Raw genomic sequence first — 14,344 nt, forward strand, 5'->3', positions numbered from 1 at the left:
CCAGCGTTACTCACAGACATGTGAGTGATGTGTTGTGCTATGATTCCATGGTGGTCTGATGTCAATGAATTTTCAGCTCCATCATCTTCTTACAAGACCACCACTGTGCAGTCAGTCACTAGCAAAACATCGCTGCTCAGCAAATGACTGCATCTGAAACAGGATAACTGCAGCATTTCTGTTATATGGCTTCCTTCCTTCCCGCCTTCCTTCCTCCCTTCCTTTCTCCCTCCCTTCCTTTCTCCCTCCCTTCCTCCCTCCCTCCCTTCCTTCCTTCCTTTCTTTCTTTTCTTCTTTTGTGTGATGCTGGGGTTTGAACCCAGGGGCATTCTATCTCCAAGCTACACCTCCAGCCCTGTTTTATTCTTTTATTTTGAAACAGGGTGTCACTAAGTTGCAGAAGGCCTCACTAAGTTGCTGAGGCTGGCCACAAACCTTCAATTCTCTTGACACAGCCTCCTAAGTACTGGGATTACATATGTGCGCTACAACACATCATATGGTTTTCTTTTGTGTGTGTGTGTGGTACTGGGATTTCTGGAAGCCCTTCTGCCTCCAGGCTACACTCCCAGACCTATTTTATATTTTTATTTGGGAACAGGGTCTCTTAAGCCAGCGCGGCTGGCATCGAACCTGCACGATCCTCCTGTCTCCACCTCCCAAGCATGGAGATTATAGGCGTGCGCCACCACGCCTGGCTCTATCATATGGTTTTCTAATTCTGCTTTTAAAATTCATATCTATGCAATGAGACTCCTGAAGGTTTTACATTTACCTTTTTGTGAACCTGCATCATTTTTATTTCTAATGCTGCATGTTCATTGATTTCCGCATACTTCCCTATTGTGCAGTGACTATTGAATACCTGGCTACACGGCTATTTAGACTTTGCTCATCTCTGTCAGTGTTGGTGGGGTGCACTTACAAGGATTTTCTCATTTCATTTATATTGCCAAGTTCATTGGCATAAAGCTGTCAAAATACTCTATTTTTTAATGTTTGTAGGAAATGTAGTATGTGTAGTATTCTTTTGTGTGTGTGTGTGCTGGGGATGGAACCCAGGGGCATTCTATCTCTGAGCTACACCCCAGCCCTGCTTCTAATTCTTTAATTTGAAACAGGGTTTCACTAAGTTGCAGAGGGCCTCACTAAGTAGCTGAGGCTGGCTGTGAACCTGTGATCCTCCTGTCTCAGCCTCCCAAGTACTGGGATTCCAAGTATGCACCACCATTCCTGGCTTCCATTTGGTTCTTTTTTTTTTTTTTTTAACATTTTCATTTCTCCACCAAGATTTTCTGTTAATTCATTATGAGATTTTTCTTTAAGATTTTTAAAGTATGTATAACATCAGCTTTAACTATTTTATTTGCTAATTCCAATCTCTAAGTGTCTTGGGATCTATTTTTATTGGCTACTTTTTCTCTTGGTTATGGGATACTTTGTCCTGTTTCTTTGTATATACAGTCACATTTTTTTTTTGTACTGGGGGTTGAACTCAGGGGCAGTCTACCTCAGAGATAAATCCTCAGCAGTTTTTATTTTGAAGCAGTCTCACTAAGTTGCGAGGCTGGCTTGGAACCCGTGATCCTTATGTCTCAGCCTCACAGGTACTGTGACTACAGGCCTGCACCACCCCGCTCGGCTTATATAGTACCTCTTATTGTCACGGACATTATAAAGGTGTTGTAGAGACTTTGAATTCAGTTACTTTGCTCTCTAACATGCTGATGCTTATTCAAGTAAGCAATTGATTTAGGTAGATTCAAACTCTATACTTCTGTGGTTGGTAGCAGTTGAACTCTGCTCACTTTTCTTAAGCCTGTAATTGTTGCATTTCTCTTCTGGGTCCTTAGAATCTCTTCCACATACATGTGGCTCAGAGGTCAGCAAAGATTTATATGCTATTTTTTTTTTTTTTTTTTTTGCAAATAGGCCAGTTATGTAACAGCTCATCCCCAGTCCTTGAAAGTCCTCACTACTGTGATCTCCCTCATTGTCAGCTTTCCCGAAAACCCGAACTCCATCCTCGAATTCCCACCTAACGTACGTGAGACTGTGACTTTCTTCTCAAGTTATAGCCACTCTTCACCTCCCAGGGTAAAAAGGACTTGTGGTCAGAAGCCACATATACACACATCTCAACCGCTGCAGCTCCAGCTCTTCTTTCAAGACCAGTTTCCTCTGCTTTCAGTGTGCTTCCCCAGTGCCATCAAATAGTTGTTTTGTAGTATTTTGTGTAGAGTTCACAATGGTTTTCTTCAGGAGAATGAATCCGGGAGAATCCATTTGTTATAAGCGACTCCACCATTACCAGTAGATAATTATGCCATTATTTACACTAGGCCTTGTATTGCCTTTATCAGAAAGGGGAACACGTTATCAGTATGTCTATGTTATTTGCTCCCTCCCCGTAAATTTTAAGTGGCTATTTAAGAAGAAATTTTTCTGCCTGTAGTCATTCTTTAAATGAGATAAGACAGAATTACATAAGCTCTGAATTGTGTAATGCCTTTGATAATATACAAATAATACTATATTTTGAAATATCTCAGAAGTATTATAAGAAATAGTTACAGAGACTCAAAGGAAGAAGAGAGAAGGGCTGATTTCTTAACAGAGGTTACCTTTAAACTAGTTATTAAAGGGTGATAATAATTTGATAGCAGATCTGAAATAGTGATGCTGGATTTTTGTGATGCTAAAATTGGATTATATAAAATTAAAATACAATATAAAATAATAACAATAAATTATTGCTTTATGCACACAGTTAAAAATGATTCAGATTCCCCAAACTGAAAAAAAAAATGAAACAAAATTTTAGTTTTTTCAGAAGCTGGTATAGTCTGAGCAAATTTATGATACATCTATGCTGAGGTTGCCAAAACAAGGAGCCATTTGAGTGAATAAAAGATGCTCATGTTAGGGTTTGCGTTTGAAATGTCCCCCAAAGACCCATATGTTGAAAGCATGTCCTAGCCAGACTGGGGCCTGGATGGGGGATGTGGGCCACTGGGCCGTGGCCTTGGTGACAACACATGTCCATGGCTACCTCCTGTCTCTCTGCTTTGATCCTCTCTGCTGAGGGTGGCTTTCCTCTGCTCCCATCCCTGAGGCCCTGCTGCCAGTCCATTCCTGGCTGCCCTGAGGAGACTGACCTCTACACCTCTGACATCACAATCCCCAGATAAAGTCCTCTTCCTCCAAGTTGTGCTTGGCAGGTTTTGGCCACAACAACAAAACAGCTAACTAAACCTCTCTATCGTTTAGGATACGAAGTCAACACATATTATGAGTAACAGCAGAGTAAACATGACAAAGGTTAAGGCTTTCTCACACCACAGTTTGAACATAAGCAGTTTGTGGCTGATGTGGCGGGACTTGAAATTCAGCTGCAAGAACACTTCCCATCTTATTGTTCATCCTCTGAAGGTGCTTTTGACACAGTGAGCTCACATGGCTGCTCAGCTCCAGCATCATGTCTGTATTCCAACCAGTGGAATCACGCTGGTTCCTAGATTACTACCCCAAGATCACAGGAAGCAGCAAGGGAGGCTTGGAAATGTAGTTTCACACTGGCCAGGAAACAGTAATGTTTACTTCCGTCTCTCTGAAATTGATCAGATGTGTGTCCTAGTTACTTTCTCTTCCTGGTCTTTTTTTGTAGTATGGATGGGTTTCCCCATCCATACTACAAGAAGAAAGATTAGGGCAGGGTTAGTGGATCTGGTTTTGCAGGCCTCACACAATTTTAAAAGTTCATCAAGCAGAAGATTTTGGAGCAGAGTGGGGAAGTGCAATATGGTGCTAATCCTGACCCCTTCCAGGCCCTTGGAAATACCAGCAAATTATTCATTTATTGGAATTCTCAGAAGTATTACATCATGCCAGGCGTGGTAGCAGACGACTGTAATCCCCGTGATTGGGTGGTGGAGACAGGAGGCTCACGCAGGTTCGAAGCCAGTCACGCTGGCTTATGAGACCCTGTTTCCAAATAAAAATATAAAAAATAGGTCTGGGAGTGTAGCCCGGAGGTAGAAGGGCTTCCAGCAACCATATATATATATATTTGGTCTGGGAGTGTAGCCCAGAGGTAGAAGGGTTCCATCCTCAGTACCACCAAAAAAAGAAAAAAGAAAAAAGAAAAGAAAGAAAGAAAAGAAGTGCTACATCATCAGAAGAGATAATCCAGCAGACATCCCACCCACCCCCACCCCCGACTAAGGAGTCTCAAGAAACAGGTGAACTTGGGACATCAATAATGTATCTGATTCTTCCTGAGAGAAGTTCAATCTTCAGGTCTCTCCAAAAATGTTTCAAAGGCCCTAGGGTTGAGGGTAGGAAGGGATTGCTTCATCCTCCATGAGGTAGAACAAACCCTGATATAGGGTGCTTACCAAAATATCAGAGGGGGTTATCTTAATATTTTAACAGAGAGTACATACCTCCTCAACCAAGACTTCCTACATCCAGGCCCTAGGTAACAGAAAGGTGAAGAAAACCCAGAAAATCCAATTTTCACGTGTTGCTAGGAGAGAAAACACGCTTGTACCAGAAAATAGGTTTGGAGCTATTAGCTCACAGCAGGTGTAATGTCTGCATGAGATGCCCAGGTAGGCACAAGAGGAAATGGATGATGAGGTCACTATACTGACTGACTGTGATCATCGCATTTTCTCCATGTCAATATCTTGCCCACAGCTAATAAGAAAGGGAGGGGAGGATGAAGGAGGGAGAGTCATGGGCTGCAAAAGGCAGAGTTAAAAAATCATAACTCAAGGAACAGATGGAGTTTTTTCACAATTTCTTCACATAATAGCACAGCATGACAAGAACATAAATTCAGTAAAATTAGAGCTCAGACATGAGATGATAGAATAGCAAAATGAGATAAAAAAGGGAGATTGCAGACATACAGAAACAAATTGAATACCAAAATACTTTATGAGACTAATAAATAAACTATAAATAGAACAGAATAGATACTGCTGACTATTGAAATATTGATATGGAGAAAGGACTGTAAACACAGTAAATGCAGAGGAAAAGACAAAAGAAATTAATTAGAACCCAAAAGATATGTACATTAGACTGGCACAGACCTGTTAGCAAATCCAAAAAAATGTAATAAATTGAATAAGTTTTTTCTCACTCACGAAACAGTCCGTTAAGTGAGGAATGGAAGTCTGGCAGGACAACTGAGCTCCACGTGGTCATCCAAGATGAGGTTCCTTCTGCCATGATTCCATATTGTCTCCTCATTTCAGTGGTTATAGGACATTCTCATTCCTCTTATGGAAGCTGTCTCCTCTCCACACCCACACCCACACCCACATTTTAACCCCTAAGAAGGATAAGATGATTCAGGTCAAGCTCTCTGAGGAGACAACTAAAAGTTCCTCTTAACATCTTATTGGTCTAAATTTGGACACATGTCCACATTTAGCCACAGTGGATACTGGGAAATATAGTCTATAACTGGATAGGCATGTGCTCAGCTTAAACTGGGATGTCCTATTCTAAAAGCAAACGAGCTCTAGAGAATGAATAATTAGGTACCACAATATGAAAGATAAAAGTGAGCCAATGTTTGAGGATATTTAGTGTCCCTAAAACAGAGAACCTAGCAAATGAAAGAGAAGATATATTCATCAATATAATGTAAGAAAACTTCCCCAAAGCAAAGAAAAAACTACATCTGTAAGTAGAAAAAGACCACTGAATCCCAGAACACTTTGGTTTAACTTTGAATATAAAGAATGTTTCAAGGCAGGCGTGGTGGCGCATGCTTGTAATCCCAGGAGGCTGAGACAGGAGGGTTGCGGTTCATGGACAGCCTCAGCTACTTAGCAAGGCCCTCTGCAACTTAGTGAGACCCTGTTTCAAAATAAAGAATAAAAAATAGGGCAGGAGGTGTAGCTCAGAGGTAGAATGCCCCTGAGTTCCATCCCCAGACCTGAAAAAAATAAAAAAGAATGTTTCAGACATCTAAGTAGGTGAATTAATTTCTTACTAGAAATTAAATCACAAAGGGTACAAAAGTTAGGCTGGCATCATATTTCAAAATATTTGCTGGGTGTGGTGGCACACGCTTGTAATCACCGTGCTTGGGAGGTGGAGACAGGAGGATCACACAGGTTCGAAGCCAGCCTCGCTTGCTTAAGAGACCCTGTTTCCAAATTTAAAAAATATATAAAAAATAGGTGTCTGGGAGTGTAGCCTGGAGGTACAAGGGTTTCCAGGAACCCTAGTACCACTAAAAAAAAAAATCATCATAGAAGACAATGGTGCAGTGTCTACAACGTTCTGAGAACAGACAAGATGACCTTATTATATACTTCAAGTATAAAGGCTCAGGCAACCAGGTATAGTAGCGCACACTTGTAATCCCAGTACTTGGGAGGCTGAGACGAAGATTACAGGTTCTCAGCCAGCCTCAGCTGCTTAGTGAGGCCCTCTGCAACTTAGTGGGACCCTGTTTCAAAATAAAGAATAAAAATAGGAAAATAGGGCTCAGAGTTAGAATGCCCCTGGGTTCATCCCCAGTACTGGAAAAAAATAAAAAAGGCTCAGGCAAGTGAAGTATCCATGAATACTTGTTGGTGGGAAAAACTGTTAATCAAAGTCAGCCTATTAAGAAATCAGTCAAAATAAAAAAAACTCTAGCTTTGCCAGGCATGATGGTACACACTTTTAACCCCAGTACTTGGGAGGCTGAGACAGGATCATGGATTCAGGCCAGCCTCAGCTTCTTAGTGAGGCCCTGTTTCAAAATAAAGAATAAAAAAAATAGGCAGAGGTAGAATGCCTCTGCCTCTGGATTCAATCTTCAATACTGCAACAAAACAAAACAAAAACAACTCTAGCATAAAGAAGCCATAACAAAAGGACTGGTGGTGAGCAATTGATCCATTTACATGTATAATAAGACAACTGTAGCAATTATGATATCAAACAATGTACATTTTATAAATCTGGACAATGTAAAAGTAATAATTCAACATTGGAAGGTGAGGGAAAGGAGATGAGAATAGCAAGAGAATGCTAATGTTCTCAACTTTTTTTTTTTTTTTTTTTTTTTTTCGGTACTGGGGATGGAACCCAGGGGCATTCTACCTCTGATCTACACCCCCCAGCCCTATTTTTTATTTTGAAACAAGGTCTCACTGCGTTGCAAAGGGCCTTACTAAGTAGCTGAGGCTGTCCGTGAACCACGATACTCCTGTCTCAACCTCCCAAACGCTGGGAGTACAAGCGCGCACCAACACACCCAGCTAATGTTTTCATCTTTTAAAGCCAGAATATACTATCCGTAATTATATCACATGGCAAAATCTAAATGTTTTTCATAATTATTTTCACTTAACTGTGCAACAGGGGTCCACAAACTACTTCTGAGGGCTGGCCACCTGTTTTTGGAAATAAAGTCTCACTGGGACACAATGTCTTAGTCTATTCAGATGACTATAGTGAAATACCATGCTCTGGGTGGCTCGTAACAACAGAAGTCTATTTCTCATGATTCTAGAGACTTGGAAGTCCAGAATCAAGGCTTTTAGATTCAGTGTCTGGGCCTGCTTTCTGGGTCATAGATGGCACCTTCCTGTTGTATCCTCATATAATGGAAAAGATAAGGAAGTGCATTCTTGAGGGCTCTACCCGCCAACCTAGTCATCCCCAGGTGCCCCTCTGCCTAATATCACCATACCACAGAGTAGATTTCAGCATATGAATTTGGGGGAATGCTGACAGCTTTACCCTTTGTTTACATGTTATCTATGCTGCCGTCCATCCAGGAAAAGAGACAAGCCCGAAGTATCAACTATTTGGTCCTTTAAGAAAAGATTTGCTAGTCTGAGAAGAGGAACCCTTTTAAGTTCAATGGAATTTTTTCAGTAAAGAAATATCTGTTTGAGGCTTAATAATTTGTTGAGTTTAATTCAGTCCCTTTCTATTAAATTCACGTCACATTAAATTTAATAATGTAATATAAATCCTATTCTATACACTGATATATCAGTCATTCTAAAGATATCAAAGATGATGGATCTAATGCCATTTGGCATGCTTTCTTAAACGCTCATCTTTGTGTGTTTCTGCATTGTTTGGACTCTTCATAGTCAGTAATGGGACAATGATTGCTATTTGCTTCTTTGTAGTTCTCTCACTTTTTGCGTGTGTGTGGTGCTGGCAATTGAACCTAGGGGCATTCTACCTCTGAGCTACACCCCCAGCCCAATTTTTTTATTCTTTATTTGGAAACAGGGTCTCACTAAGTTATGGAGGGCCTCACTAAGTAGCTGAAGCCAGCCGCAAACCCAGATCCTCCTGTCTCAGCCTTCCAAGTACTGGGATTACAAGCGTGTGTCATCACACCTGGCTCCTACAGTTTTCTGTTTTGTTTAAATTTTCAGAAAATTTTAAGCTATTGTAGAAGGGTTAGGCATAAAATGCTAAAATGTTCAAGGCCAGCCTCAGCAGTTTAGCAAGACTGTCAGCAACCGAGCAAGACCCTGTTTCAAAACAAAAAATAAAAAGGGCTGTAGTATAGCTTGAAGCTAGAATGACTCTAGGTTCAATTCCCAGTACCATACAGGAAGAAGAAGGTGGAGGAGGAAAAGGAGGAGGAAGAGGAGGTGGAGGAGGAAGTGGAGGAGGAGGAAGAGGAGGAGGAGGAAGTGGAGGAGGAAGAAGAAGAGGAGGAGGAGGAGGAAGTGGAGGAGGAGGAGGAGGAGGAGGAGGAGGAGGAATTGTTAGGCAATCAGCATATTCCTAACGCTGGCTTCTTTCCTTTGCTTTACTCTCACTCTAGCTTTCTAGTCTCTTGACCCCTCTCCTGATGAACACGTGTCCAGCCACAGAGCCCCCAGTGGTGTAATCTTGCGTGCGCAGACTGTTTTCCAGGTGGCCATCATTCTTTCTACCTAGAGTTGCCTGCTTTTTTTCACCTAATGCTAAGTCAACGCTTCCTTTCAGATGCAGTTTAAATATCATTTACCACAGTACATTTCAACCTTGGCTACACATCAGAATCACCTGGGGGGCTTTAGAAAAATACCAAGGCCCAGGCCCCAGCACAGCTATTCTGATTTAATTGCCCAGGGTTAGGACCCAGGCAGCAGTATTTTAAAAAAGCTCCCTGAGTGATCCTAATGTACAGTCAGAGTTGAGGGTCCCTGCAAAGCCTTTGCAATAGCAGCAGACAGAGTTAAGTGCTCCCTCTCCTGCAATCCCATAGCCCTGAGCTTTGCCATTGCTCATGAAATTTAATGCTTTTTGTATTAAAGTTAGTGTTACATAGTAAGTGCTCAGTAAATACGGAAGGTGCTCGTGTTCTTTCTCCCTCCTGCCCCACATATGTGAGAGTGTTAGCCTTACCTTGGGACCCAGCGGAGTTGCTGGGTGTTTCACAGCTTGTGATACTGTCTGAGGGATTCATTTTCTTTCTGTAAACTACAGCCCTCCCCTGGGTGCCCTCGGGACCCCCTCACTGTCTCTTCAGCATAGTCCTTGGGTCTGGCTTTCACACTGTTTACACTGACCATTCAAAAATGAAAAAGAATTAAAGGAAGGCGGCCTTAGGAACGTGCAGGCTGCCTGACAGAACGGAGCATCTCCTGCTTCCTCCTCTCCTTTGTGTCCTTCTTTGCGGTGTGTTCTGTGCTGGGTCCCACTACTTTAGCTTTCACGAGCCAGTTGTCAGGGGTTCTTTATCAAAGGCTTTCAGAAAATCCAGATGAATTATACTGTGTTCCCAAACTGCCAAGCCTGTATTTTACAGATGTATTTTACATCTTCACAGTGTCTGACAATTTTATTTAAGTGGAATCTTTCTCTCCTCCTTCAATCTGCCTTTGCCATACTGACGCTGATATCCATCAGATAAATGGAGACCCTGCCCTTTTGGGTAGTGTCTGTCCTCAGCTATGTACATGCCACCTCTGGAGCACGGCACACTGGGTGATTACCTCGGACTCCCGGATCAGGAGATCCTGGAAGCTGCTCATGCCTGGGCAGGAGGAGGGAGGGGAGAGCTGAGGATGAGGAAATGCAACCACGTGTGTCAGCAAAATTGAGGTTCCACGTTTATACCCCAGCATGAGTCCCTCACTCTCACTGAGGCAGGGCTAGTAGGGTGGCCCTTTCCTTTCCAACTCACCTGAAAGGAAACAGATTTCACTTATTTTTCTATTAAAACACTATTTCTAGTAGCTCAGTGGTACAGGGCTTGACCAGCACGTGTGAGAACCTAGGTTTTGTGTCTCCACCCCCCCTCACACACACACACACACACACACACACACACACACACACACACACACAATTCCTATTATGTATTTACTGAACATTATCAAAGAGTTCACTGTGGGCTGTGGCTGCTTTGAAGTTTCCCCCTGTACCACATCCCAGCAGTGAGGCCCTAACACTGTTTACACAAATATTTCTCAGCCAATAAATGCTTACTTTGTAAAGTGATGTTTCTCCTTCCAGATTTGAGATTTTGTTTTTTAAAGGTCCCAGGCTTTAATGAGCAACAAGGTGTGGCACAAGTGAGTCCCATGGCAAACTTCACTAATGTAAAATCGGTTTGATTTTAAAACGACGTCATCTGTGTTTAGTACTCCATGTGGCCTGAAGCCTTTCGGTCTCGAGTTCTTCACTAGTTAAATAGCAAACCAATACCTAGTTCCCTTGGAAGTTATGCAAATTTATTAATATTTGGAAAATGACTTGGAAATTTGAATCAGTGTATAAATACCAAACGGTCGCATTTCCCTGCGGGGGGTGCTGGTAATTCACAACCTCCTAGAGTAAAGATAACAGTAGTGAACTTGGGCAGTATGATTAAATATGATTTACATGCAGTGCATATAATCTTTAAAATCTATAAACCATTTAATAGAAACAATTCATATTTCTTAACTACAATAAAAGCATTTTACGACTTCAGGAAAAGTAATTATCTGCTATGACTGATCTCAACATCGTGTCTTTAAACATCTCTGAGCTCTGCAAGAGTCAACTCAGTGTTGACTGTTAGTATTGACTGATCAAGTTCATCTTTAAATTCTCCCATTTTGTTTTTATAACCTCAAAACTCTAATATTTACTTCCTGGGAAATTTGCCTATACAAAACTTTGCTGTATTCAAAACCTCCAATGTCAAGATTTTATATTGTAGTCATTAAAATTGAACAAAATCTTAATAGTTCCTTTATTAACTACTAGACTGAGTTTGCATAGTGGAAATCACCACATGTTAATTGGATTTAATTAACTATTTTAAATTACACAAAATCCTGACAGTCGACAATAGCACAGGGTACTCATGAGCAATAAAATTGGAACTGATATTGCTACTTTATTAAAACTTAATGAAACTATTCATAATCTTATTTATTGTTTACAAGAAGGGAACTGTGTTCATTGTGAAGGCAAAAATGTCTGCTGAGAACGGGTGCCTTGTCGCCTAGGTGAAGGCTCAGAAGCTGATCAAAGGGTCCACCATATCCAGCCTCTCCGTCCTACCGTCTTCACGTCGCACAGATCCCTATTTCATCCCCATACCAGTCTTGCAGAGAGATGCCAATAAAGGTTAGTGATTCTGTAGTTATGACAGGTGTTAGGGGTAGAAGGGAAAGCACGGGGCAGGGGTGCTCAGGATGGGGGCCTGAGTTTGAACTCGGGCTCAGCCGCCAATGCTAGGTGACCTGGACAGGTCAGATCTTCATTCTAGCCTGTCCTTCATCCTCTATAAGTCAGAAGGTTGGACCAGATGGTCACTAGAGTTCCTTCACCTCCAAAGTTCATTATTCTACAGATTTAATATTGCTTTAGATGGTGGCATTATTATATATTATAATTATTATTGGGTATATGTGATATTATTAGAAATTATAAAATTTCCAAGCACTTTCTGATGCTCTCCCAAATAGCATTTAAAATTTTTATTTCATATCACATTATGATGTGAAACTATAATATACCAATAAATGTGTTAAAAATGTATTTCAGAACCAGGTGCAATGGTACATGCCTGTAATCTCAGACTTGAGAGATTGAGACAGAAGAATCACAGGTTCAAGGCCAGCCTCAGTAACTTAGTGTGACCTTGTTTCAAAATAACAAATCAAACAGGGCTGAGGATGTTATCTTGGAGGTAGAGTACCCCTGTGTTCAATCCCCAGAACCACATAGTATACTACTTTGCAGAATATGAAGCCAGACTTAATATAACTTGCATTTAAACTATACATGACTTAGTCTAAAATCAGTCTTATGAATCCTGTGCATTTTTAGTTTTTAAACAAAAAGACCATATCATCTTTAGCTCAGTATCTCCAGTGCCTAGGACCATATCCAGAATTCTGTAGATACTAAGTGTATCTACAAACTGAGTGAATTAGCAGGTGGATAAATGACCAATGATTAAATGGCATAAGTGTAACCCTCTTTATTTTTCCTGTTATTTAATTTTAATCTAATTTGTGTGTGCATGCGTGTGTGTGTGTGTGTGTGTGTGTGTGTATGTGTGTTACTGGGGATTGAACCCAGGGGTATTCTAACTCTGAGCTACAATCCTACCCTTATTTTTATTTTGAAAGAGTCTCACTAAGTTGCTGAGGCTGGCCTTGAACCTGTGATCCTCCTGTCTCAGTCTCCCAAGTACTAGAATTACAGATGTGTGCCACCACACCCAGCTTACTATTTAACTTAATTGACTGAAATGTTTAAAAAATGCTTTAAGTGGGTTCACTTTCTTGACTCAAATATACTGTGTGAGGTGGTCTTTAGTTATTCCCATCTCTTTTTCAGTATTTAGAGCCTAGCCTTGGTTCTGACACCTGGAGATTCACAGTACTACCTTCTAGCTACTGTATCCTCTATGGTGATAGAGAATCCAGGATCAGAATAAGTCTCTAAATTTGTTAAGCTTTCTACAATTGTAATTGTTTCTTTCCAAGCTATAAGCTATTGCTCAAAAATCCTGTGACATGTGCTTGCTGGTTAGCTTATGTAGTACTTACTCCCTGGGAATACTGAGTAACACCAGCAGGGTTTCTAGTTCTCACTTACCTATCCTTTTACAGTCTTCCTGGATCAAACTAGGATGAATGCAATGGTGAATGAATGAACCAATCAGTCAACCAATTTTTACTTTAAGAAATAAAAATTTGCTATTAAATAAAGGCATATCTCGAGCCAATAGTTACCTGGTCCAGAAAAAAAAAAATCACACTTTTATCCCTGAATTATCTCCCAGAGAAAGCATGATCTACCATAATATTGGTAATCAGTCAAACAATTAATCAACATACATTTGTGGGGTACTTGCCGTGTGTCGGTACTGTGCAAGGTAATCTGAACATCAGGAAAGCACGAGCCGCAGAAATGCAGCTACAGTGTCTAGAGTTTTGTGGTGTTCTTGATGCCCTTGATGCCATTAAATGTCATTTAAGCCTTACTCCAGGTCTACACAAGCTGGGATTACAAGTGTGTGCCACCAGCCCAGCCCTACTTTTTCTTGAATCATCTGGCTACATCCAAAAAGGAAAGCCTCCCCCAGTGGTTAAGAATACATGTGGCATAGTGCACAGACCAAATCTTCAATTCAGATTCTGTGGGACCTCAGGCAAGAGATCGCTCGCTCTCTGATGGTAGAAGGTCTGAGCTTCACGAGCTGCATGCCCGACCTAGTGCTCACCTACATCCCCATTCTTGCCTCCTTCTGCCCTCTCCATCCTGCAGCCCTCACTGCCCTGTATCAGCACCTTCCCATTTGCAGATGGGGCCTTCACAAGGACCTTTACCTGGGCCTGGCAAAGTCACAGCCCCAGCCACCCATCTTTTCCTCTCATAGGATCCCACTTTATAATGAAGTGCTTATTTGTGAATGTATTTAATGTCTTCTTCATCACAGGAGCCTATAGAGTCTCTCTGGTTTACCACTGAATCCCCAGCCCTCAGAATTGCTCCTCACATATGATAGGCACTTGAGATGTGATGGTCAAATGAACGAACTTCCAATTCCTAATCCATTCAACAAGAAAGTAAGAATATTATGAGGAGTTAATAAAACAATGGTATTAAAGGATAATTTTGAAAAACAAGTAAAATCATAACTTTTGCACAAAAAATGGACACATGTCAAAGAGTTTACTTAACTCATCAATTAAAAGAGAAAAGCTATACACAGTCTCAATTCAAAAAAGAATTCAAAGAACAGACAAAGTTTTAGATAAAGAATATTTGCAAATGGATGCAAAATTGGCTTTTTTCATGAGGAGGAGAGATGTTACTTTTCCTGAGATTTTATATTCCTGTCTGTAGATAAGAATTATTT

The 14,344-nt window shown here is 41.1% G+C and overlaps 1 protein-coding gene across 1 annotated transcript in view; it reads left to right on the top strand.

Moving 5' to 3' along the window:
• Positions 1-14,344, top strand: part of IQCH (IQ motif containing H) — a gene marked incomplete at both ends in the record, with an annotated part of 227,693 nt that overhangs the window by 71,529 nt on the left and 141,820 nt on the right. Inside the window, one exon of the mRNA XM_080691646.1 lies at positions 11,475-11,595. Coding sequence (XP_080547772.1) covers positions 11,475-11,595 — 121 coding nt within the window. The remainder of the gene's footprint in view (positions 1-11,474; positions 11,596-14,344) is intronic.

This window comes from Muscardinus avellanarius (assembly GCF_963383645.1).
Source record: "Muscardinus avellanarius genome assembly, chromosome: 3".
NCBI classification, from domain to species: Eukaryota; Metazoa; Chordata; class Mammalia; order Rodentia; family Gliridae; genus Muscardinus; species Muscardinus avellanarius.